This window comes from Sander vitreus, chromosome 20 (genome assembly GCF_031162955.1).
Source record: "Sander vitreus isolate 19-12246 chromosome 20, sanVit1, whole genome shotgun sequence".
In the NCBI taxonomy this organism is placed as follows: Eukaryota; Metazoa; Chordata; class Actinopteri; order Perciformes; family Percidae; genus Sander; species Sander vitreus.
Window position 1 is genome coordinate 7,957,470 of NC_135874.1, and position 24,336 is coordinate 7,981,805.

Here is a 24,336-nt window from a genome sequence, read left to right on the forward strand (position 1 = left end):
TTTGATTTCAACAACAGCATTTTATTCAGTCTTCCCATTTACAACAATATTCAAACCAGGCCATAAAGTCTTTAATGTACAAAAAAAACCAAAAGCCAGTCGCTGAACCATACTGGTAGACATTCATTAATAATGACGAATTAATTTGCCAGTTGGAAACATATTTTAATTCTTTTGCCTCCAGTCTTTTTACATCTGCAATGTGAGACTAATTAGCCTCCATCTGCTCCTCAATCTGTATCCTCATCAAGTTAATCAATGTTAAAGTACAAAAAGAACATCCGATTTTGCTGACATTACACACTAAGTTGCCACTTTATAAGGTGCACCAGCTAAAACTAATAATACAACAATCCTGTAATCTTAATACTAATTTTTTTTTTATTAGGACTGCAGTATTAAACTGCATTATTTTAAGCTAGGTGTACCTAATAAACTGACAACATGACCGTATTCCCAGAAGTTTGCTCATGACATAAATGTTAGGCACAGTCTAGTGGCAGACCACAGGTCTACTGAAAGCTACTGGCACACACGGTGAGTCGGTCACTTGTGAAATTTCTTGCTAGAATCCTTTGCGTGATCGAGAAGCAGCTGGCATGGTGTGAACTGATTCCCGTAGACTGCTTCAAATTGCCTCATCTTCTCCACCAGCTTGTCTGCACCAAAGTTGTCCACGAAACGGAAAGGCCCTGGAAGTGGCAAGAGATTATGTTAGAAATATTATTACAGGATACATGTTAAATGAATAAAAGGCCTATTGCTCTAGGTTTGTTTTCATTTCTCTATGAAGAGATATTCTGTAAACACTAGAGATGGTCCGATACCATTTTTTGCTTCCAGATACCTGAACTTGCGTATCGGCCGATACCGAGTACTGATCCAATACCAGTGTGTCATATATTTTATTATGTTTTAACAACTGTATACTACTATCCCTGTATGGATGTGATATGATTTGTTGTCGGTCTGGCTCAGGTTAAACTCTTTGTGAAACATGAACAAACACAAACAATGAATGCCACAGAACTTTCTTTTTTTTTAATCCAGTTTGACAGTCAGTTATAACGGAAAAAGAACAAACTATTTTCTTTAGGGCTTTATTACGTGGTATCGGATCGGTGCATAAACTCCAGTAGTAGTAGTTTTAGGCAGTATCAGTATGGGAACATCGCTAGTAAACACCAGAGGGGGTTTTATAAAGCCAGATTACTGGTTAAACCAGGCTGATTTAAGTAAATAAGGTTTTATTTTCTGTTTCAAATAAAAGGAGGTTTAAACAAATCTGATCAAAATTACCATGGAAACGTATTCTTCCAAACTAGCCTGGTTTAGTTTTCAGGCCAAGCGTCACCCCAAACTAGGTTGAGTTACTGAACTATAAATATAACCGGTAGGTATGAATTTCATCCTAAAATGCTTTGTCACTACAATTCCTGGGCTTTTAAATTCACATGAACGTAGAACAAAAAGGACAACCATGCTATGGTTGTCCAACTATGCTCTTTTCATTGATAGAGGATGCAGCCTCGGAGCACAAGCGGCTCAGATGACCATGACTACGGTTGAACTCTCACCTCCAAGGCAGGGGGGGAATCCCAGCCCAAACACAGCCCCGATGTCTCCTTCCAAAGGGTCGTTCAAAATGCCCTCCTGCAAACACAGCACGGCCTCGTTGACGAATCGGGAAACAAGCCTGTACTGCACATCAGAGTCTGATGAACTGTAGAAAAAGTGGCAGGTAAGAACAGAGTATTTCAACATATTAAAAACCAGTCAACTGTAATATATTATGGTTAAAAAAAAGGTTTATTTTGTCCATTTTATAAAGTAACAAATGGAAGAATTTGTCCAAATCGACAGTGTGTACTTTCATACTTCTTTTATACTTGCAATGATAATAGTAATTTTACAAAAAAAGCGTTGTCAAGTGTCAAACTTACACAGCAGGATTTGGTGTCATCTTGAATTTCTCAAGGATATCTCCAATTTCTGGGTTCACTTCTTTGGTCTTGAGTCCAGCCTGGTAGACGTAGCAACCCTTTCCTGATTTGCGGCCTTGAGAATTCAAAAAAAGCAAGGAATATTAAATCTTAACAAAACATGTACACATAAATTCAAACTCAAGTGCTTTATCCAACTAAAACCTAGCCTGGTCCTACCAGACTCTCGTACATTTCATTTGTACAGAGAGTCTGGCCACTCTCCATTGACAAGTGTTAACTTCCTTGAAGGCGGGTACTCTGTTGAAGTTTAAAACTATTGGATCTGCCCAGAGCCACTCTGGATCTGCCATAACCAATCGTCCTTCACCATTATCAGAGTGAGCTAGAAAATCAAACTGTTTCTGAACCCCGTGGGGTGGGGGGGGGGGGAGGGCCACAACATCATGGCCACCAACAACACTCAGCAAAGACTGTTCTTGCTCGGGCTTTAACTTCTGGATATTCGGCAGCGTCGCCACAACGGACCGAATGGCTTCGCTCGCATCTTTCTCCACCACCATTACGGAATTCACCGAAGGTCTTTGGTGTTTTTTGCCCCCATCTCCTTCCAGGCAGCGCGGCAATGGTTATGTTTAGAGTTAAGGTTAGCTGCCTGGAAGGCGCCGTTCTCAGCCACTCCCTCTGTTCGCTGATTGGACCGGTAAAGATTTGACCGGAGAAAACCCAACAATATACCGCAAACCCAGACGTAGTACTGAAGGAAAATTTAAATTGAACGAAAGTACGTAGGAGGGTGGAGCCAGGCTAACTAAAACCAGGCACAATCCTTCAATGTGACAACTCATACGTACCCTTGAATCCCAGGTCCACCATGGACTTCAGAACCTCCACATTTCCACCACCAAAGCGAGAGCCAAAAGCTTTGCCGAGGTCCTCGGCCACGTGCGCGGCAACGTCGATACCAACTTCATCAGCCAGTGTGGCTGCACCCACAGGGAACCCAAAGCCTGTGGTGAGTGCATCTAACTTCTTGGGGTCAACTCCTTCCTGTCAGTGCAAATTGATAAATTAAAAGCATATGTAGAACTGCTATCCTGAAATAATAAACATGCTTCATTCAAGTCAGCTAATTCTGTCCATCTTAGGCCCTAAATCCTACTACTACTACAGTACATAACAAATACAATGTTTACAGCTGCATTTTCGACCGTAGTAATTCTACTAACCTGAAGTACTCGTACTGCTTCAGCCAACATGGGAGCAAGACACCTAGTCGTGTAGAACCCAGGTCCATCCTGCAAAGAAATGTGTGTAATATTTTATTGAAGTGCAATAACATATATATAGAATTATTAACATGCATCATTATGGTTGTCATTACTTCAGCTAATTTTTTCTTAATATTTTTGCCGAATCACCTTCAACCAATTTTAATGGAATAATCTCCCAAGTAATATACGTTTTATCAAAGGAAAGGCAAGTTTTAAAAAGAAACTTAAATCTCACCTTCACTTACATTTTTTATCTTGAGGTTTTGCATCTTATTTTCTTTTGCTATAATAAATATTCGTTCTCCTTCTTTGTCTTTGTGAACTAGCTAGATGGTAACTCTAAACCCCATGTATCATGTTGTGTAATATAGCGTAATGTAATTTTGTTTTTTAGATAATGTTTTCTCACTTGGGTTGTTTCTTTTCTTGTATGTGTCATGGAATGTTCAATATTGTCTGATTTAAAGTTGTTTTGGACCCCAGTAAGACCCTTATAATAAACTATAAACTTTAATAAAGTTTAATAATTATTCATTGGTTAGTAACTACACAGGGAAAGAAGAAACAAACATGACGCTAAACCTCACCCCAACAACTATGATGACTTTGCCCTGCTTCAGGCCAACTGCCACAGCGGAGGCTGTGGTGTCCTTTGACGTCTGATCGGTGGTTATAATCTCCAGGAGCTGCATCTTGTCCACTGGAGAGAAGTAGTGCATCCCAATCACCTAAGGATACACAGAAAATATTCAGCAAAATTGTTTTTCCATTTATTTATTTAGAAGCACTTTTAAAACTACAAGGCTTCCAGGTCCTAACCTTGTCTGGTCTCTTGCTGGCAGCAGCAATATCCTTGATGGGCAGAGCAGATGTGTTGCTGGCAAATATGCAGTGAGGGGAAACCACCTGCAGACAAATGTTTGTTAGATTGTAGCTCAAAGTCACAGCTAAACTAATAGTCACAACAATACTGTCCTGGATTTAATGCCGCAGAATGTAAATACTATGGACTGATCTTCACAACCAAGTGAGTGCATTCTTTTTGTAACAGAGGACTCTTTTCAGTCACACTTACAGCCTCCACTTGCTTCAGGACTGCATGCTTGATGTTAATGTCTTCAAACACAGCTTCAATAACCATGTCGGCCTTTTCAAAGCCGCTGTAATCCAGCTGGCCAGTCAAGTTGGACAGTATGGAGTCTCTCTCAAATGACGTGATGTTCCTCTTTCTAGTTTTGTCATTGAGCCTTGTTTAAAATAAGACACACATTTTAGGTTCCAGCTATAAAAATGTACAACTACTTTGAAATATCATATTTCATAGCTGATTTGAAATGTTATTCTGGCATTGGACTGGAACTATATCTACACAAATGTACAGTCATTATGTGACTTAAATACTTAACCTGCTGTAAAAAAATAAATAAAAAATAATCCACATCTTCAATGACACAACTAATATTGAAATGCCTGATATAATAAACCCACCCTTTGTAAACCTGCTGTTCTCCCCTGGCCAGTCCAGGCATTGTGGTGTCTTTCAGGATTGTGTGCACACCTTTGTCCACAGTCACCTGGGCAATGCCTGCTCCCATCAAACCTGCTCCCAAGATGGCAAGAGTCCTAGTGGTACAACAACAAAAACAGACAATGTATCTACCACTTTAAAAAGCCAAAGAGGCCATGGGGAAACAGTCTTGAGGCGCAACCAGTCATTAAATGGTTTGTTGATTATCCTGTGAGAGATTAGTGTCCAGGATTTATGCTAAACTGATGCAAATATTCACAGGAGAACTCCCAATAGTAAAGAAACGGGAACGCAAGCTGTGCCCTGAGGGGAACACAATTAATTGGGAGACAGTTTGGGACAACATTTCCCATTGTTCCAAAAACCCAAATCACCAGCAGATCCACTTCAACATATGCCAGAGGACATATTGGACTCCTCAGAAGAGATACGTCTCTAAAGTCATTCCCACTCCCTATTGTACATTCTGTCAACCTGAACAAACTGGAACTTTCCTACATATGGTCTGGGAGTGTGAACAGGTGCAGGAGTTCTGGAATAAAACAACATCAATAATATCTGATGTGATAGGATATCTAATCCCTACTGACCAGATTGTTTTGTTACTTAATGATGACTCTAAATTGCACCTGCTTGAGAGACAGCAGGCTCAACTGCAACCAAGAAAATGATAGTTCAATGCTGGCTCCCCCCCCACTCGCTTTGTATAAAACAGTGGTTGGCATACGTTCTGGACATAGTTATGCTTGAGCTCTCTGCAGCAAGGATTAACAAAGCCAAACCTTCAACTATCAGCCTATGGGAAAGCGCAGCAGCACAAATATCAGACCTAATGACCCTTAGCGTCACAATAACTAGAGGAAAGTGACTAGGCAAGGTGTGATTTGTTGAGTTGTTTGTTTCTTTTGTTTTGCTTGAGACCGCATCATCTGTTCTATGCACCACTTGACATTACCTGGCATGTATTGTGGAATTTGTTCCGTTTGTCTGTATGATAAATGGTGCTAAAAAAAAATAAAAAATGTATCCCAAAAAAAAAAGAAAAGAGAAGAGTAGATGATCGGAAGATACTTGTACTTCTTTTAAACTAAAGCATGACTTGGGATAGTCTCCCGTTTGCCATCATTGTAAACGTGTCAACAACAAAACTGGTCTGAAATGTCAAATGCAGGTTGAGCGTCCATTAATTGTTCCACATCACACACAAGTTCAGTATGTGAAGGTAATATACACTTACTTCACTTCTCTTTCAGGCACTCCAAAGCGGTTCTTCTTGCACGCAACTTGACCATGGTAGAGACCAATCAGGGCTGCCGATTCTGAGGTTCTCGCCAACTGACCAAAATTCTACGACAAACATGGAAATTGGTGATGTTCACTGACACAATGTACTACTGTAAATACTGAATTTTCCAATGTTGTAGGCCAACAGACCTTACCTGAGACTCAGCTAAGTATCCAGCAATGGGGCCTTGTTCTAGTCCAGCCTTTGCACACTGTGAAGGGGGAAATCAAGTCAGGTTAGATATTAGACTGACTTTCTAAAAGATATTCTACAATGATTAACAAAGCAAAGAAGGCAAAAGAGACTGGTAGTCTCATAAAATTAAAAATAAATACAGTTGCGCTCCGGTTGGAATTCCTTTTACTCTGCATGGCCAAGAAAAGTCAGGCTCATTTTTTAAATTTCTCCCAATACCATCCAGATTTAATAAAAAAATATTGTGGAGAGTCACTGCTTAGGAGAAGTTTTTACTTACTTCGATTATTTTCAGGGGTGCTGGATAAAGTCCCTTGCTCTGCTTCATAACTTTACTGTAGACAGTTTTGTAAATCTGATTCCGCACAAACTCGAAGCTCATAACGTAGTCTTGAATTTCTATGGAGAAAGAACATTTACTCTTTAATGTAGTATTTTTTAATTCTCATGATGAAACCACCTGAAGTGACTACAAAGAGTCAAATGACCAATCACTGCAGCACAACTTACTCTCCATCCTTCCTTTCGCTTTGTGGAGAGGGATTTTCTTATTGACGATCCCTTTGGCATATTCAATGGCAACTTCCTCAAGGTAGTCTATTGTTCTTTCTTCTGGACTCTTCAGCCCAGGTCCTATAATACCAGCAGAAATAGCAGACGAATCATGATAAAGATACATTTTAACAATTAGTGTACAATTATTATATAAGTGAATTACTCAACAAATATTAAGATTTCTACAGGTGGTCTTAATTACCCATTTAAAGCAGCTCAATGTTGTTTCTTTTAATTATATGGCAGTCACGATTGCTTACCTAGGGGATCTACAAGTTGGTTGACAAGCCCCATCTTCTTGGCTTTATCTGCTCGGATATTTCTTCCTGTCAGCATCATGTCAAAGGCATTGGGTAGACCAACCTACAGGTAATAAATGAAAACACATGTGAACTTTCATGTTATGTTATGAACAGAGGTTATATTGTAATCCGGCACTTTCAAGGACAGGGTAGTTGAATACTAGACACGATGGGCAGGGGAGAATAATCTGTTGGCAGGATCTCCAAAGGGTACGTAAACATCTTAAACCAATTATGAGCATTAACCAGATTATTTTGCTTTACAGTCTAGCCATTTCAGGTCTTGCCCTGACACCGACATGTTTACTATGATATAACTACGTATTATAGGACACTTCCACATACTATGATCTGCATCATCCTGCATACTGTATTGTTTGCAGAAAATTTAGGGAATATAATTCCAGTACTCACCATTTTGGGGAGTCTTTGGGTACCACCAGCTCCAGGCAGAAGACCCAGCATTACTTCAGGAGTACCAAGAACTGTTTTCTTGCTCTTTGTTGCAATTCTGTACTGGCAGGCGATGGCAAACTGAAATGAAAAGCAGCCCATTAGATAACACATTAGTATTATTATATTACCCTAGTCAAATATTTCCAATATAGGTAAACAACATAGTTGGTTGCTGAAATAGTTTTTGTTTACCTCTAAGCCTCCACCTAAGCAAGAGCCGTTGATGGCAGCAACAATAGGTTTAGGAGATTTTTCAATCAGCTCGAACATCTTTTGCCCGTCCTGAGAAAGTTTGGCGACCTCTTCTTCACTGTTGCAGGCCTGGATCATACTGTAACAGATGTGAAGTATATCAAAAGAATTCCAGACAATTCAAGGCATGGCCACTTTGACAATTCATTCAAATAAGATAAAGATCTTAATGCTGAGGATGTTTAATACTTATTTCTGTTGTGTTACAGCAACAATATACTGTACAATAAATGACAGAAGTAGGCAGTTTATATCACTACAGTTCCACACACAGACTTCAAACTTTGATAAGCATTAATGCAATTTCTCTTACTTAATATCAGCTCCTGCAATGAAGCATCCCGGCTTTGAAGAGATGAGGACAGCACTTTTAACGGCATCGTTGGCCCACACTTCATTCATTACTTCCCCCATCTCCTTTTGCATTTGGATTGACAGTGTGTTAACCTGGAGGGAGAAATGATAATTAGGTTCACACTACACCAGCACAATTCAGAAGTGAAAACTGTCAAAATAATTTGTAATGAGCACATACCTTGGAGTTTGGGTCGTTGATCCGTATGACAGCAACATCGTCCTTGACTTCATAGTTCACATGGGTTCGGGCTAAAAATAGAGAAGGGAGATATTGTACAGGGAGAAATAATTGTGTCACTGGACAGGGTAACCTATTTGACCCATATATTGTATAAATGTGAATTTGTGGAATTACCTTGCATTGCAGGAGCTACTGAGAAGGTGCGAAAAGTACCGCCTGTAAAAAGGGAAATATTAGTAAGCAAAACATTATTACAGTCATGTGCCTATCACTTTTAGTATAACGTACATACATATTACTTGATTACTGATATTTTTGTTTACTTATTTCCTATTTTGTTTACATATTTCTTACCCCCCGTCCCCGTATAGGAGACATTCACATAATATTGCTATGACCTCAGCCGGTCTCAGCCATGCTGTACTGTGTGGAGAAATGACCCTTCACCTACATTCTTCCACTGCCATTCAGACAGAAAGTGGCAACAGTAGCCAACACAGAGAAGAATCAATGGCAGAAGTCTTCATATCCCTGACTAAACTGCCACGACAGGGATGTCTAAGAGTCAATAGTCGAAGCAAACAGTCTGATTTAAAACTTTAGTTTTGAACCAGACACTTAACTTACTCGATTCCGTAGCAGACAGCTAGCTAGCGCAGATAGCAAGGTTACACTTAGGTTTTCTCGCTTAAACAAAATAATGTGAATGAAAACTCCAATTAATCTTTCATTGAGATATAACGTTATGTTTGCTGAAACACAAAACGTTCCTGTTGTATAAGCACTAACGTTACCACACATTTCTGCTTAACATTCTTCGGAGCTAATAGCTAGCTAAAGTCTAACAAGCTGATTAGCTACCCATCTAATGTTACGACACGTAGCCAATCCCGTAGTTTTAGTATCAGTCTCTGCGCTGGTTTTATTTAATTTTTAAATACTAAATACATTCCGTTTCTACCTGTGCAGAGAGCGTATCTCCTTGATGTGAATCTGGAAAGAACACCAAAGGCTCGAACACAAGCCATCTTGGGAGCGGGGGTCAGTCAGCTCAGCAGTGGGATGAAGTGAAGCTAGTTAGCTGCTCACTGTCAAAGTAAATAGCCTGCTGAATAGGACCAGGAGCTGATTGGTATTCATTGAAAATACACGCATACCATTGGCTGACTCTGTGGAACTCGCATCTCATTGGATGTTCAAGGACTACAAAACGCCTCTTAACCCTGCCAGATCCCAAGCCTGAAATGAAACATCTGAACGCTGATGATTAGAAATTATTTGTTTTAAATTAACTTTGTCATTCAAATTATGTTTTAATATTTTTTAGGAAAAATATGAAAAAGGTATTCATTGCAAATATGTGCATAAGGCAAACCTGGAATGTAAAGAAAAATGTATTAGACTAAATGACAGCAATCACAGCATGCTACCGCAAGGCGGAGGCACAAACCAGTTAGACACATACAGTATTTAAACTGTAAATAAAATCAAAATAACGTTTAAATAGCCTTTAGCTACTAATTTTTAGAAAGATGTTTCTTAACTATCCTTCAGGGCAGTACTGTGTACACAAACGAATCAAAGTTACACAAATAAAAGCCTATGCATTTACCTCTCGGTGTGTTGAACTGTTTCTTAATGAATTTTTACTGTGTTCCTGAACATTTAACAACTAAGCACAAGGAAAAACGTGTATTAAGTAGTTTGTGTACATGGCATTTTGTACAAAATTAGACTTCTGTTTAAGTTCTAACTTGAAAGTTGTTTCTCACAACTATTGATATTAATTCTGCACATTTTTGCAATAGCCTACACAGTTTGGATTCAACGCAATTTCCTTTACATACAAAAGCAATCAAATGCCAATACAAGCAGACTGACTGCACAGCATTTTCAAACATTGAAAGATCATTATATCACCCAGTCTACAAAGTTCAAATAGAACATTTCACGATTCAGATATAATTATTAGCAGTTCTGCCAAAAAGACATGTCCCCTCTAAAATTCAGTTTGTGCCGCAAAGAGGTTATACAATATTTCACAAAAACAGAAAAACACATAAAGAAAGTCTGGAAAATATGAAAGTTCCTTCCTATATCGTTTACCGATCACAGCACAAAGGTGACACCCTGTGTACAAATTGGTGAACTACATTACATTGACCTCTTTTTGGGAAATGGTTCCTACATTTATACAGTGTGCACTGTGGCTCATTTAATGCTGAGTATCCCTGAAGTTTACTCCAGGTTTTAGGATGGCCTGGGATAATTATAGATAGATGATAAAGCTCCAGTCGCTTTATTCATGTCGCGATTCATCACCAGCAGCACTTTGCATTATTTTGCATTTTCTAGCAGGTCAAAGCAAAAGCAAATAAGACTCCATGTAAAATAAACACATCTCACTGTGGCCTCAAACGAAAAAAATCAACTGAAAAAAATAAAAGTAAAATAACGAAAAAGAAAATAACAAAATCCTCTTCAACTTATGATTTAACTACAACCTAATATCTGCTACCTCAGATGACCTCAACTAACAGGAACTGATCATTTTCCTGATAGGCTATGTTGTTTCTTGCACAATAATGTACTGTTTCTTACCACTATCAACCTTTCACATGTAAGAAAACAAGATGCTGTAAATTGCCGTTTGAACATTTAAATTTCACAAAGGTCATTAAATTTTATTATGTAATAAAATGTAATGACCTGGCGTGCGTGCCCCCAGGTTAATGATCAAGTTGACCCCTTAACTGAATAGTACTACTGGTGCTAACATGTACATGTACAACAACAATAGTGCTAACATGGTGGTGGTAGAAGTACTTGTATCCTTTACTTAAGTAGGAGTAGCAAGTGTTATACTGTTATAGTATCAGATTATTACTGGTACAGTACAGTGTAATGCATCAGTATTTTGATTGTTTAATTCTGTTCTTTAAACTAACTATCTTTGAGATACATGTTGTGGAGTAAAAAGTGCCTTTAAAATGTGCTGGAGTAGAATAATATATAATGGAGTACAACGTACTTCATTTTATATATATATATATATATATATATATATATATATATATATATATATATTAATACAGTACTTTAGTAAAGAACTTATTACTCTCCACTACTGTGCTAGTATTACAACTTTTTATCTTATTTTCCAGAATAAATAAAAACCCACCAAAGGGAAAAAAATATATATTTTTACAATAATATTCCCAGTAGTGAAATATAACTAAGTATATGTACTTCAGGGTTATACTTCTACTCCACGACATTTTGAAGGCAAATATTGTACCTTTTACTCCACTACATTTATTTGATACCTATAGTTATTCACTTTGCAGATTTAAATTAATAATACATAGGCTACAGAATACAAAATCAACCAGTAAATTATGACCTTTACCAGAACAAGTACACATTAATGCGTTAATAATTATAATCCATTAACGCTGATATATATATCATTCTGAAACGGTTGCTTTTTGGTACTTTAAGTAGGTTTATATACTGATGCTATGCCTATGTATATTTACTTGAGAACTATTTTAATTCAGGACTTATAGCCTACTTGTAACAAAGAATTGTTACACTATCGTCTTGCCACTCACTTGCCACGTACTTAAGTAAAAGATCCTAGTATGTCTACACTGACTATTCCCAACTTGGGATATCCTTTAAATGCGCAGTTGATTGCGGTTCAAATTTTTTTTTCTTCTGACCTTTGACATGGCGTGTACGAGGGACAAGTGAAGGCAGCACTAGTCTTTTGAGGAAGGCGGGATCATATATCCAACAAGAAAAGATCCAATCAGAGGTCAGATTTTCACATAGCAACCCCAATCAGTGAAGAGGGACTGTCTGGTTGCGAAGGTAGTGGTAGTGTGGTGTGCTGGAAGAAGCAAGTGTTTCCTTTGGGCTTGTTTGCTGCTACGTTTAGTAGCGACATTCTGCCCATATATGTTAAGTTTGGCGCGTAACTAACAAGCGTTAAACTATCTTGCCTAATAATATTTTTTTCTGCATGTTAATATTGCAGATTAGCTGGCGAGGTGAACGTAACCTTGTCTGAAAAACATCTTTTAACGTAATTGGAACACGAAATTACGATGCCATCCCCGATGGAGGGATCTTCCAGAGAAGGTGACCTCTTTACCGTGAAACATGAGCTGAAAAATGGTAAGTTAGCTGCAAACTGGGATACACTTTTAATGCTGTCTATCTTATTTAACATTTATCTTTAGGAGATCTCTAGTGGGCTAGCTTGGAAGAGCCAACTGTCACTGTCAATGGACATATGTAGTGAGCGCTACCGTTAACGTTTCTCAAGTCAAAAAATGGCAGAGGAAGGCTAACGTTAGCTGACTGTCCTTATTACTCGTGCTGCTGTCTCACGCAAACTAACGTTACCTAACCATTTATCCTAACCATCTGGTCAACCTAGGCAATACCATTAGCTTAGCTAGTAGTTAACGTGTAACTAGGCTAAATCAGACCATCGACAGAGATTTTCAGCAAGTTTATGCCACTGTCACCGCCTTAACTTAACGTGAATCACTATGAGTTGGGTTTCCAGTCATTGCCTGGTCTGTTAGCACTCACAGCTAACTTCTCCTTAGCCAACGAAGAACAGACACAGCTGCAGTGCTGTCAAGTCTCAAGAGTAGCTAAATAGCTTGGTTTCATTTTGCACATTATACAGGGGTGTAGCTACATCAACAGTCACATTAGGCACTGTTGGTTCGTGTAAGTGGTTGACAGGTAAATGTCTTCGTCCCTTATTAACTTTACACTGTTCAACATCATCCTCAAGATAAAAACTGTGACGGTGGTGCTGAATCCTACTGGCTTGTCTTTTTGTTGAGACAATATGATAGTACAAAGTGAAGTAGTGGTGACATGTACAAGTAGCATCTCAAAACTCTCCAAATCAACAGAATACAGTTAGAGTTGTTGTTACAGATTGAGATTCGGTAACGGTGGTTGTTTTGAGTAGAGTGGCGTCTACTGATTGAATGCAGAGGGCTGCTAAATGAAGTTGCCCACTGCTTCAGCTGCAACTGTTTTTTTAATGACACAGTGCTGCTGTTCAGGCTGCAACCTGACTGCTGCACACCCATGTACTGCCCTGCCCTAAATATGCAGTCAGTCTAGTTGTCACTGGCACTCGTTTTTTGTGTGAATAAAATTTCGCACATTTTAGCTACTGTATCAACTTAACCCTGCTTTGGACCCCTGCTGTAGCATTTGACCTAGTGGAGACAATATAGCAAAAGTAAAGGATATACACTACCGGTCAAAAGTTTGGGGTCACTTAGAAATTTCCATTCCACTCCATTTCAGACAGAATACCAGCTGAGATCAGTTGCATTGCTTTTTTAATCAGGGCAGCAGTTTTCAGATTACATTATGTGCTTAAATAATTGCAAAAGGGTTCTTGACTGTTGTAGAAAGAAGTGGCTGATCTTTAATGCAATATCTACATTGCCCATTATCAGCAACCATTCATCCAATGTTACAAAGGCACATTCAGTTTACTAATCTGATATCATTTTAAAAGGCTAACTGAGAAAACATTTGAGAACCCTTTTGAAGTTATGTAAGCACATAATGTAATCTGAAAACTGCTGCCCTGGTTAAAAAAAACAATGCAACTGATCTCAGCTGGTATTCTGTCTTTAATGGAGTGGAATGGAAATTTCTAAGTGACCCCAAACTTTTGACCGGTAGTGTACATACCTACAGTACTAAGCCCATTCATTTGCTATATATCTAGAAGTGTTGTGTGGAAAATTGTAAAAATGTGCTACAGGGGACATAATTGCTATAGTTTAATAATCTTAGCCATAGTTGTGTCAAATCTTTCTCACAATAAAAAGACAGAATATCTACTTTTCCAAATGAACGGTTTGTTGAAATTTAGTTTCAATTAGTGGTTAGGTTTTTAAGTCTTATCACTCAGGAAACCAACCAAAATACACTATTAAGGTAAGCTTTTTATTTTGAGGAACATTGGAATTTCTCTACTGTAGACTAAAGTTTCCTCCTGTCTAGCAGTCAAATCAAATCAAACTTGGCCTTGGCACATGAGTTTGACAAGGGTGTTATGCAACCTGAATCCCTGACCTCAGATTTGAAGGACAGTGTTGAAATGATACAGTATGCACGTGAAGTGTCTAATAGTTGCAGCATTTCTCCTTGTGCGACTCGGAAGAAAGCAGTGGAAAAGATTAAATCATCCGCTTTAATTGCTCAGTAGCCTGTTTTCAGAGTGTCAGACAGAAGGAATGTGTTCACTACAATGGACATGCGTGTCTAAGAGCATGCTATGCTCAGTCAGCTGTACTGGGAGACCATGATTTAGAAAGACACGAGGAGTCACTGACGGTGAGTACTGAATTCACTGAAAATCCCTGATGGAAGATTGTGACCTTTTGCTTGTTAATGTAGCCCGTGCGCTGCGGATGATCTCATACTGTGTTATAGTTCTTTTTGTTTACATGAAGGAAGTTTACTGATTATGCATGTTTTCTGTCTGCAATATGCACTGTTGCACATTTTTATAATGAAACATTCACCTGTGCAACAAGCCCAGTCTGCTGCTGTTAGCTATGCAATAGATTCATTTAACCACCACCCAGACGTTCCTAACTTGTCCAGGGTTTTAAATCGCAGATTCTCTAATTTAAAGCCCATTCTCCAATCTTTTAGCTTTGCAGAGTTTGACTTCATTCGCCTCAAAGCATCATGGCTAAGAGTCTCTTTGTATTAAAATGAAATGAGAATAAGAATACATTATTTACAGTGTAACATGGGCAAGAGTTACAAAACAAAAAGTATACATGACTGCACAGTAATGTAAATGTGCCTTCTGGTGTTCCTGCTTTTGGCAACAACAAAACAGCTGATTTGTTTGTATAATGGTTGTATTAACAGAGGTCAATATTCAATGAGAACGTCTTCACTGATTTTTGGCCAGAGGCTGGTAATTTTATCACTGAAACTATCTCTTTAGCTTACCTTGGTAACTAAGCATCTTTATCATTTAGGAGCAGAAAGAGCTATACTGTAGAGGACTGGGATTAAAGGTGGTCTGAAGACTTAGGCTATGGTACAGTTTTTTACTGAACCAGACCCTACACTTTTATATACCTATAATCATATCTTTAATGTCTTGGTTTTTGTACATATTAGTGAATGGCTTTTAGGTTGCGCTAATTCTTAATATGGCACCAATCAAGGCAGGTGGGAGATTTAAAATCCAACTGCAAACAGCAATTGCAGTTGCAAACAGCAATTGCAGTTGCAAACAGCAGGGCTGTCAGTAACGTGAATATAAACATACATATTCCCGTGTTCCAGATAAGCCTCAGATAAAAGAATACCTAATATAGAAAAATACTCTGTTATTCCTAGCTACTCACAATTGTGTTTTTTGTACAGAGTACAAAATATACTCTCACACATAATCTTCTGAAAGTGAATGACCCTTGGAATTGGGGTGTCACGATTTTGATTTTAAATAGAAAATTGATCGAAATGAGCTTTCGATTTCGAAATTAGAAGCAAGATCAGCAATTTTGCCAGTATTTATTTCTCTATTCACACCTGCCTACTTGTACACGTCCGAATAAACAACGACAGACACAGCGTAGCTTACCGACTGGTAGCATGCAGCTGAAGAAACAGGGTAACGTTAGCTTACCTGTGCCTGTAGCCGGCAGCTTACTATTCCAGACACCATTTGCACTGCAGGAGTTGGAGATGGTGGGGAAACAACAGAACTGGAAATTATCCTGCTTCCCTGAAGTCAGCGGTGTGGCAACATGTTGCCTTCCTCATGAGTGAGTTATGTAAACAAACAATGAAGGTTAAGCATGTGGGCTCCACTCACAGGTATATCTAGTTAAACTAATGGTGCAGTCATGAGCCTCTGGAAAAAAAACTCAAAGAAACTCACTGTTGATGCAAAGTTCCCTTTTGCCATCTAGTGGCAATCTTATTGTGGCATTGCGGTCCCTGTTGAAGAAAATGTTTAAATCAAAAATTTAATAGAATCGAGACCTTAAAATTGAAAGTCAAATGGAATCGTGGATTTGGAGAATCGTGACACCCCTACTTGGAATACATCTACTCTACTGATCACATGACGTTGGTTATTTCCTTTTCCTCTTGACCTATATTTCTAATTATCTACAGGCCACCAAAATACTGTGCATCCTTCTTTGACGACTTTAGTGAACTGCTGTCTATAATCTGTATTAACTTTGACTGTGTAGTTATTGCTGGTGATTTCAACATTCATGTTGACAACCCCCAGGATAGAGGGACAAAAGAACTGTGTTGCATTTTTGAGAACTATGGACTGACTCAGCATGTGACGGAGCCCACACACAACAAGGGGCACACTCTGGACTTGATTATCTCGAAGGGTTTGAACATTTCCAAGGTTGTGGTGACTGATGCTGCTCTCTCTGATCATTCCTTTAATGGCACTATCTCTGTGCACAAAAGTGTCCAAACAAAGTTAATAAGAAAACGGTATATCACTGACAACACCAGTGAAACATTCATTCAGCTTTTCTCGTCCATACCCACCCTCTCAGGGGTCTCAGTCATTGAGCTTGTAGACAATTTCAATTGTAAAATTACAAATGTTATTGATGCCATTGGTCCCATTAAGGTAAAAACTGTCTCTGATGAGAAAAAATCTCCATGGAGAAATGCCATACTGGTAAGGACAGAAAAAAAGAGTGTCGAAAAGCAGAACGCAGGTGGCGAAAAACTAATCTCCAGGTCCACTACAACACCTATAAAGAGAGACTTCGCATTTATAATTTGGAACTGAGGAATGTAAGGCGGTGCTTCTTCTCGGACATTATTGCCAAAAACAATAATAATTCACGTGCTTTGTTTGCTACTGTCGATAGGTTAACAAACCCAGTAGCATCTGAACTTTTATCCACGAAGGCCTGCAATGATTTTGCCACCTTCTTCAAAGACAAAATTCTGAAAATTAGACAAACAGTCAGTGCTTCCATATCGAGTACAGGGTATGTGTTGTCACAGTGTCCAGGCAAAACAAATTCCAATATGACCCAATTTCATATGATTAACTGTAAAAACCTGTAGGACATTATACAACATCTGAAAACCTCCTCCTGCTGCCTTGATATTCTACCAACGGGCCTTTTCAAAAATGTTTCGAATTGTTTGGCTACAGATCTTCTACAGATTGTAAACACGTCTCTTCTCTCAGGTATCTTCCTGCAGGCCCTGAAAACTGCAGTCATTAAGCCACTTTTAAAAAAGAACAATCTAGACACGTCACTAATGAGCAACTATAGGCCGATATCAAACCTTCCATTTTTAAGTAAAATCATTGAAAAAAACGTTTTCTCAACAACTCAACCTTTTCTTGTCACTAAACAACAGTTTTGATGCCTTCCAGTCGAGTTTTTGACCACACCACAGCACTGAGACAGCTCTTGTTAAAGTCTTTAATGACATCCACTTAAACACAGATAGTGGCAAAATTTCAGTCTTTGTATTACTTGATATCAGTGCTGCATTTGATACGGTCGACCATGACATATTACTAGACCGTTTGGAAAACTGGGTTGGCATTTCTGGCTCAGTACTAAAGTGGTTTGAGTCTTATTTAAAGAATAGGGACTACTTTGTGTCTATAGGGAATTATACATCTGAGCATACAAATATGACGTGCGGAGTTCCCCAAGGCTCCGTTCTGGGGCCTCTCCTGTTTAACATCTACATGCTTCCACTGGCTCAAATTATGGAAAACAATAAAATAAGTTACCATAGTTATGCGGATGACACACAAATTTATATAACCTTATTGCCAGGGGACTATAGTCAATACAACAACTGACTAAGTGCATTGAACAAATTAATGACTGTATGTGCCAGAACTTTCTTAAATTAAATGAAGAAAAAACTGAGGTGGTTGTTTTTGGAGCAAAAGAGGAACGATTAAAAGTCAGCACTCAGCTTCAAACGATAATGTTAAAAACAACAGACAAAGCCAGAAATCTTGGTGTAGTCATGGACTCGGACCTGAATTTTAACAGCCACATTAAGACAATTACAAAGTCAGAATCGATCAGACAGCTGCAGCTGATTCAGAACGCTGCTGCTCGAGTCCTCACTAAGACCAAGAAAGTGGATCACATCACTCCAGTTCTGAAGTCTCTACACTGGCTTCCAGTGCCTCAAAGAATTGATTTCAAAATACTTTTGCTGGTTTATAAATCACTAAAAGGTTTAGGGCCAAAATACATTTCTGATCTGCTACTACACTATGTATTATACTTCTGCTGTAATGCTCTTTGCTCTTTATTTTTTATTTATATCTCTATTTATTCTTTATTTTTAACTTAATACATACTGTGTAAATATACTTATACTTATATTGTTTGTACCTATACTTATATTGTTTCATATTCATGTGTGACGTGCACCAACAACACCAAAACAAATTCCTTGTATGTGTTAAAAAACGTACTTGGCAATAAAACCCATTCTGATTCACTATGAACCACCCAGACCTCTCAGGTCGTCTGGGACAGGTCTGCTTGTTGTCCCCAGAGTCAGAACTAAACAGGGGGAAGCAGCGTTTAGTTTTTATGCTCCACATATCTGGAACAAACTCCCAGAAAACTGCAGGTCTGCTGCAACTCTCAGTTCTTTTAAATCAAAGCTGAAGACCTATCTTTTTGATGTTGCCTTTCTTTAAATAACTGTTCTTATACTGAAGTTGCATTGTTGACACTGTATGACAATCTATATAAGCATATAAAAAGAAATTCATATTTTATCTGCTTTTATATATTTAACTGTTTTAACTGCTCTTCAATGTTTAATTTTTTATACTGCACTGTAACTTTTATTCTCGTATTTTATCTTTTTTTAATTTTTTTATCTGTTTTCATGTAAAGCACTTTAAATTGCCCTGTTGCTGAAATGTGCTATACAAATAAAGCTGCCTTGCCTTAGTATTTTATCATTCAAGCCACTTTTTGTTAGATGAATTGAGTTGTTTATCTGATTCTCTTGTAATATATTTGATTTCTGCTCTGACTTCAGCCAACCTGACGGGCCATGTGGAGAGGGTGGGCATTGAAAACTTTGAGCTATTAAAGGTGCTGGGCACAGGAGGTGAGTGAACCTTTAAACTAGTCTCTCCCTGTGTTGAACAGATTATGATATTTAGATGACAGTTTGCATGCCAAGTCTGGAATCCGATATTGTGTGTTTTTGGAATGATAAAGCCTTTGCTCTGCACTGAACTTTGCCCTCTGTCTTTATTTATAATAACCACCAGCTTATGGCAAGGTGTTCCTGGTGAGGAAAGTGAGTGGTCACGATGCAGGAAAGCTGTATGCCATGAAGGTTTTGAAGAAGGCCACTATTGTACAAAAGGCAAAGACTGCCGAACACACGCGGTCAGAGCGTCAAGTGCTGGAGCACATCCGCCAGTCTCCGTTCCTCGTCACACTTCACTATGCCTTCCAGACGGATACCAAGCTGCACCTGATTCTCGGTTAGGATATTTGATAGCAAAATGCCTTCTCTGTTATGTTTATACAAGAAAAATAAAAGGTTAATGATTTTCTTAAACCCAGTGAAAGAAATGCACCAGGTGAATGAATAAGTATAAACAGAAATAAAAAAATAAAGTATTTGCCCTTCCCTGTAGAAAAATGAATCTACTTGTATTATTTTGGATGAAACATGAAATGCATGTTATCTTTTAATTATAGATTATGTAAATGGTGGGGAGCTCTTCACACATTTGGTGCAGAGGGTGCGATTTAAGGAACAAGAAGTTGCCTTGTACAGTGGAGAGATTGTGTTGGCACTAGAACATCTACATAAGGTAACCCTGAGATTCATCACAAACAAGGCCTCTGTTCAGAAGTTATCTATTGATGTTCACATGCTTTTACATGCATTAACTTGCCCATTTTCTTGTTGCAGCTTGGGATTGTCTATCGGGACCTGAAACTTGAGAATATTCTCCTGGATTCGAGTGGTCATATAGTTCTCACAGACTTTGGTCTCAGTAAAGAATTTGATCAGGTACAGTATGTCTCAGTATGTGTTAAAACCTCTCAATCCTTCAACTGATGACCCACTCACTCCTGATGAAGCAGATTTGCTGTTAAACTCCTAATAAATAATGAATAAATAAATGAAAGATCTTTTTTCAAACTTGAACATTAATTTTTGCTCATTAAGTTATAAATATTAAAGGCTCCCTGGGGAGTTTTCTTGAACAAAAGTTATGTTTATTTTCAGTGTTTCTCAACAAAACATATTGTTTGTATCCTTGAGGTCTAACAATCGTGATGAATCCATGTCCTTCCTCATAAAACATTGTCAGCGTTTAATTTAAATTGCTATTTCTACACCGCTAACTCGAACGCCGTGCAACCAGTAACCAGTGACATAGCTCAAACACAGCATTCGTGGTTCGACTGCTCATGACTGTTTTCCAAGATGGCGCGTGCATGTAAACATGAACGCTACTGTCTTTATAATCTATCTTTTTAATAAACTGTCTGTACACTTAGAAAGTTCTCAATACTTCGGTTTACATGTAAGGACCCTCATTGTGCTACCGTTGAAGTGTGGCGCTATTTTGAGCCTTGATAGTGGTATAAAATAGTGATTTACTCTCTGCCCCGAAAGCTAGCGTTAGCAGCTAATCACCGGTTTGCGGTAGCTTGTTTCAAGCTAGAGACGTCTTCGATTAGCATGAAAACATGTCCCAGAGAACGCTCGACTCGGTACATAACCCCTAGGTTCATTTTGCGCCGGAATTGTCCTTTTAAGATTTGAAACCAAGTTTTTAGGGGCTTTAATCTTGAACCATTCTCTCACAGTCCTGCCCACTTGCAGGCACAGACAAGGCTAAGATTCTAGATTTGGAATCTAAAATGTGTCTTGATTTGTGCATTTGTTAAAACAGGTGGAAAGGGCGTTTTCTGTCTGTGGCACCATTGAATATATGGCTCCAGAAATTGTGGAAGGAGGAGAGTCTGGACATGACAAGGTAATTTATAGTTTTATGTTTGATCAAATCAAGCAGCCCAGACTCTCCTCTCTTTATTCCTGAATGTGTGTGCTCTCCATTGAGATTTTTCTTTTAGTCTGTTAAGCCAAAGTCACGGGTGGTTGCTTTCATGCATTCCAGGCGGTGGACTGGTGGAGCCTTGGCGTGTTGATGTACGAGCTTTTGACTGGCGGATCGCCCTTCACCGTTGATGGAGATGAGAACTCGCACACAGACATTGCCAAGTATGGATTCTCCCTGATCATTAGATCACCACAGATTTCAGCTAGCCTTCAGTTATAATCCCTCTACAACACTGACCATATCTGTCTCGCACATCACAGGAGGATTTCAAAAAAGGATCCTCCTTTCCCCAAAGATATGGGACCTCTGGCCAAAGACCTCATCCAGCGACTCCTCATCAAAGATCCAAAGAAGAGATTGGGCTCAGGTCCTAATGGAGCAGAGAATGTGAAAAAACACCCGTTTTACCAGGTGGATCTCATTACTTGTCCTGAATATTTCACAATATTTAGAAAAACTAAATGGCAGGGTGGGCTGTTACTCCACATAATGGGGCTGCTTTGAGTGAGTAGCATTAGGGAAAGCTGAGTGTTTGTATAAGCTATGTTAATAAGGATGGGAATGAACCGCAATGTTTTTCTTTTTCTAAACTAACGTTAGAAAATAAACTGGGAGGACTTGGCAGCTAAGAAGGTGCCTGCCCCGTTCAAGCCGGTGATTCGGGATGAGCTGGATGTCAGCAACTTTGCAGAAGAGTTCACAGAGATGGACCCCACCTATTCTCCCGCAGCTCTGCCTCAGAACTGTGACCGCATCTTCCAGGTGGGAGAGTATAAAGGAATGTTAAACAACCAGACAATTTTTTGTGACTCATTGTTTTATTGTTTACATACAGGAACAACCATTGTGCTCCTTGCAGGTCATTGCACAGGACATGACAAACATTTAGATTTGCATTTGCTTTGTGCTGATGTTTGTCTGGGCTTTGGTTGCAGGCAGTGTGAAATGTTGACACGGATGAAAAATTGCATTATACATTTTCCACTTTTTTTGTCTGTGACTATATTTGTCATACTCCACAGCAATTGAAGTAATCAAGTGAAGTTTTGAATGTCCTCAAAAGGTTGCTGTAAGTCAACATGAGTCTTGTCTGTGTGCACTGGTATTCAAATTGACTAAAGAGTCTTTTATTGAAGTAATTGCTGCCATATGCAGCTCTTATTGAAGTAACAGATGTGAATGACTATTTTTGATCTAGCTTTGAACCATAATATGGCCCACAACTCTGTGCCAGCTGATGGCTGTCTGATGTATTGCATGAAATTTCAACTCTGATTGCCTTCTGGATCCTTGAGCTCGGTAGATCAATAGATCCATTAACGGGCTTCTCTCATGGAATAAAAGGTTACACTTTGAGAGCATCACCACGTCTCTCGGTTACGCCTTCAGTCTTTGATTGCCAACTTCATCTTGGCTTTTTTCGCTCTCAGCTGCCATTCACATAGTCTGAAATTGTGTGGTCTTTATAATTTGCAAGCCTAGCAATCTCTGAGATAACGACAGCAATCCCAATTTTAAACCATGCACTTGCTCCCCCACAGTGCCTCACAGAACAAAATAAAAATTGCATTAAGAGCGCCAAAATGTAATTTCACAGCAGAGCAATCGAATATTCAAGCCCGGCAATTTAGGGCATCTCATTCATTCACCATCCTTCCGTCCATCCATGGCTGTCACTACATACCACACAGCTGTGTGTGTGTTTAATGCCAGCTCAAAGCTTTGGGCTCCCCACAGCTGGAATTCAGCAGGCAGCGCTCCACATTGACAGGTCTAACAATAAGAACAGCTGGACAGCTACTGTCACTCACAAATTAACAGAATTTGGTGTATTGTGGAGCTGACAGGCTTGCTTAGACGTACAAAAATTAGAAAAAAAATATATAATAAAGTATAATCAGGAGGATGGATAGTCCAGTCTATTTCTGAGGCTGTAAACTTTCCCTCTGTCCTCATAATCCAACGCTCACTTTACAATGTAAATACCTAGAGTTTGTGTTTCTGTGTGCAGGGCTACTCTTTCATGGCCCCCTCCATCCTGTTCAAGAGGAATGTGGTGATGGACGACACTGTCCAGCTGTGTGGGGGCTCTGAGAGGCCGGGCTCTGCTGCGGTGGCCCGCAGCGCCATGATAAAGGTAAGATGAATGGACTTGGATCCTCCTGCACAAACACACTTAAGCTAATGGCTAATGAGATTTTTTTCCCCTTCCTCCATTCCACAAGAACCTTTTTTTTTTTTTCCCTACTGTACTTGTTTTACTCACTTATACTCCGATTCAGTTTTCAGACATGAGCCTGTTTATTTAATAATGTTTGTTCATGAATGCACTTGTGTATCTGTATAACATAATGCTTTTTGAGAAGGGAGCGGTGCATTGCCTTTTGTTGGATCATTGGGTTTCAAGCTTTCTCATCAACATCCTGGGTACCTGCTGCAAACTTAGCTGTTTCCAAGATTTATTGTCAGATTTTTTTATATTGGTGATAGGGATTGTAATGAATCATTTTAATGCTTTCTAGACCAAAAACCTTTTTAGCAATGTTTAATTAATCAACCAGACGCTGGAATATTAGATTGAATTTTCATAAAAAAAGAAAATCAGCATTTTGGCTTGCAAGTATGCTTGGTCATAACATACTATCCTTTTTAGTGCTTGCATACATTTGAAAGGGAAGGTTTCAGCCGAGCAGTCAGGCAACAATATGCTCCAAATGTACTCACAATTCCAAGCCTCAGCTCACTGTGCTCTACAGGTTTTTACCCCATTTTCTGTCACAAACAGGAAGTTTCTTGTTATGTCTAGTAGTGTTCTTCAGTATCTTCATACAGATCTGGCAAAT

The 24,336-nt window shown here is 38.9% G+C and overlaps 2 protein-coding genes across 4 annotated transcripts in view; one reads left to right on the top strand and one right to left on the bottom strand.

Annotated features, from left to right (window-relative positions):
* hadhab (hydroxyacyl-CoA dehydrogenase trifunctional multienzyme complex subunit alpha b) lies at nucleotides 1-16,098 on the bottom strand. Of its 2 annotated transcripts, none has more exons than XM_078277915.1 (20): nucleotides 16,037-16,098; nucleotides 8,503-8,544; nucleotides 8,326-8,396; nucleotides 8,104-8,237; nucleotides 7,731-7,869; nucleotides 7,497-7,616; nucleotides 7,041-7,143; nucleotides 6,736-6,858; nucleotides 6,506-6,624; nucleotides 6,185-6,241; nucleotides 5,983-6,092; nucleotides 4,706-4,840; nucleotides 4,293-4,464; nucleotides 4,037-4,123; nucleotides 3,805-3,945; nucleotides 3,173-3,241; nucleotides 2,798-2,993; nucleotides 1,944-2,058; nucleotides 1,578-1,723; nucleotides 1-692 (listed from the first exon to the last, which is right to left on the bottom strand). In XM_078277915.1, the coding sequence occupies exons 2-20, from the start codon at nucleotides 8,507-8,509 to the stop codon at nucleotides 547-549; spliced, it is 2,190 nt and encodes a 729-aa protein (XP_078134041.1). In that variant the 5' UTR covers nucleotides 8,510-8,544; nucleotides 16,037-16,098; the 3' UTR covers nucleotides 1-546. The 2 variants fall into 2 exon arrangements, with proteins under 2 accessions (XP_078134041.1, XP_078134040.1); XM_078277914.1 differs by lacking the exon at nucleotides 16,037-16,098 and adding an exon at nucleotides 9,290-9,420.
* rps6ka5 (ribosomal protein S6 kinase, polypeptide 5) overlaps nucleotides 12,201-24,336 on the top strand; it is a 22,707-nt gene continuing 10,571 nt past the window's right edge. Inside the window, exons 1-10 of one of the 2 annotated variants that reach the window (XM_078277911.1) lie at nucleotides 12,201-12,510; nucleotides 19,438-19,509; nucleotides 19,676-19,894; nucleotides 20,115-20,230; nucleotides 20,332-20,433; nucleotides 21,326-21,409; nucleotides 21,551-21,654; nucleotides 21,754-21,904; nucleotides 22,094-22,255; nucleotides 23,505-23,630. In XM_078277911.1, coding sequence (XP_078134037.1) covers nucleotides 12,441-12,510; nucleotides 19,438-19,509; nucleotides 19,676-19,894; nucleotides 20,115-20,230; nucleotides 20,332-20,433; nucleotides 21,326-21,409; nucleotides 21,551-21,654; nucleotides 21,754-21,904; nucleotides 22,094-22,255; nucleotides 23,505-23,630 — 1,206 coding nt within the window. In that variant the 5' untranslated portion in view covers nucleotides 12,201-12,440. The remainder of the gene's footprint in view (nucleotides 12,511-19,437; nucleotides 19,510-19,675; nucleotides 19,895-20,114; nucleotides 20,231-20,331; nucleotides 20,434-21,325; nucleotides 21,410-21,550; nucleotides 21,655-21,753; nucleotides 21,905-22,093; nucleotides 22,256-23,504; nucleotides 23,631-24,336) is intronic. The other variant, XM_078277912.1, reaches the window with a different exon arrangement.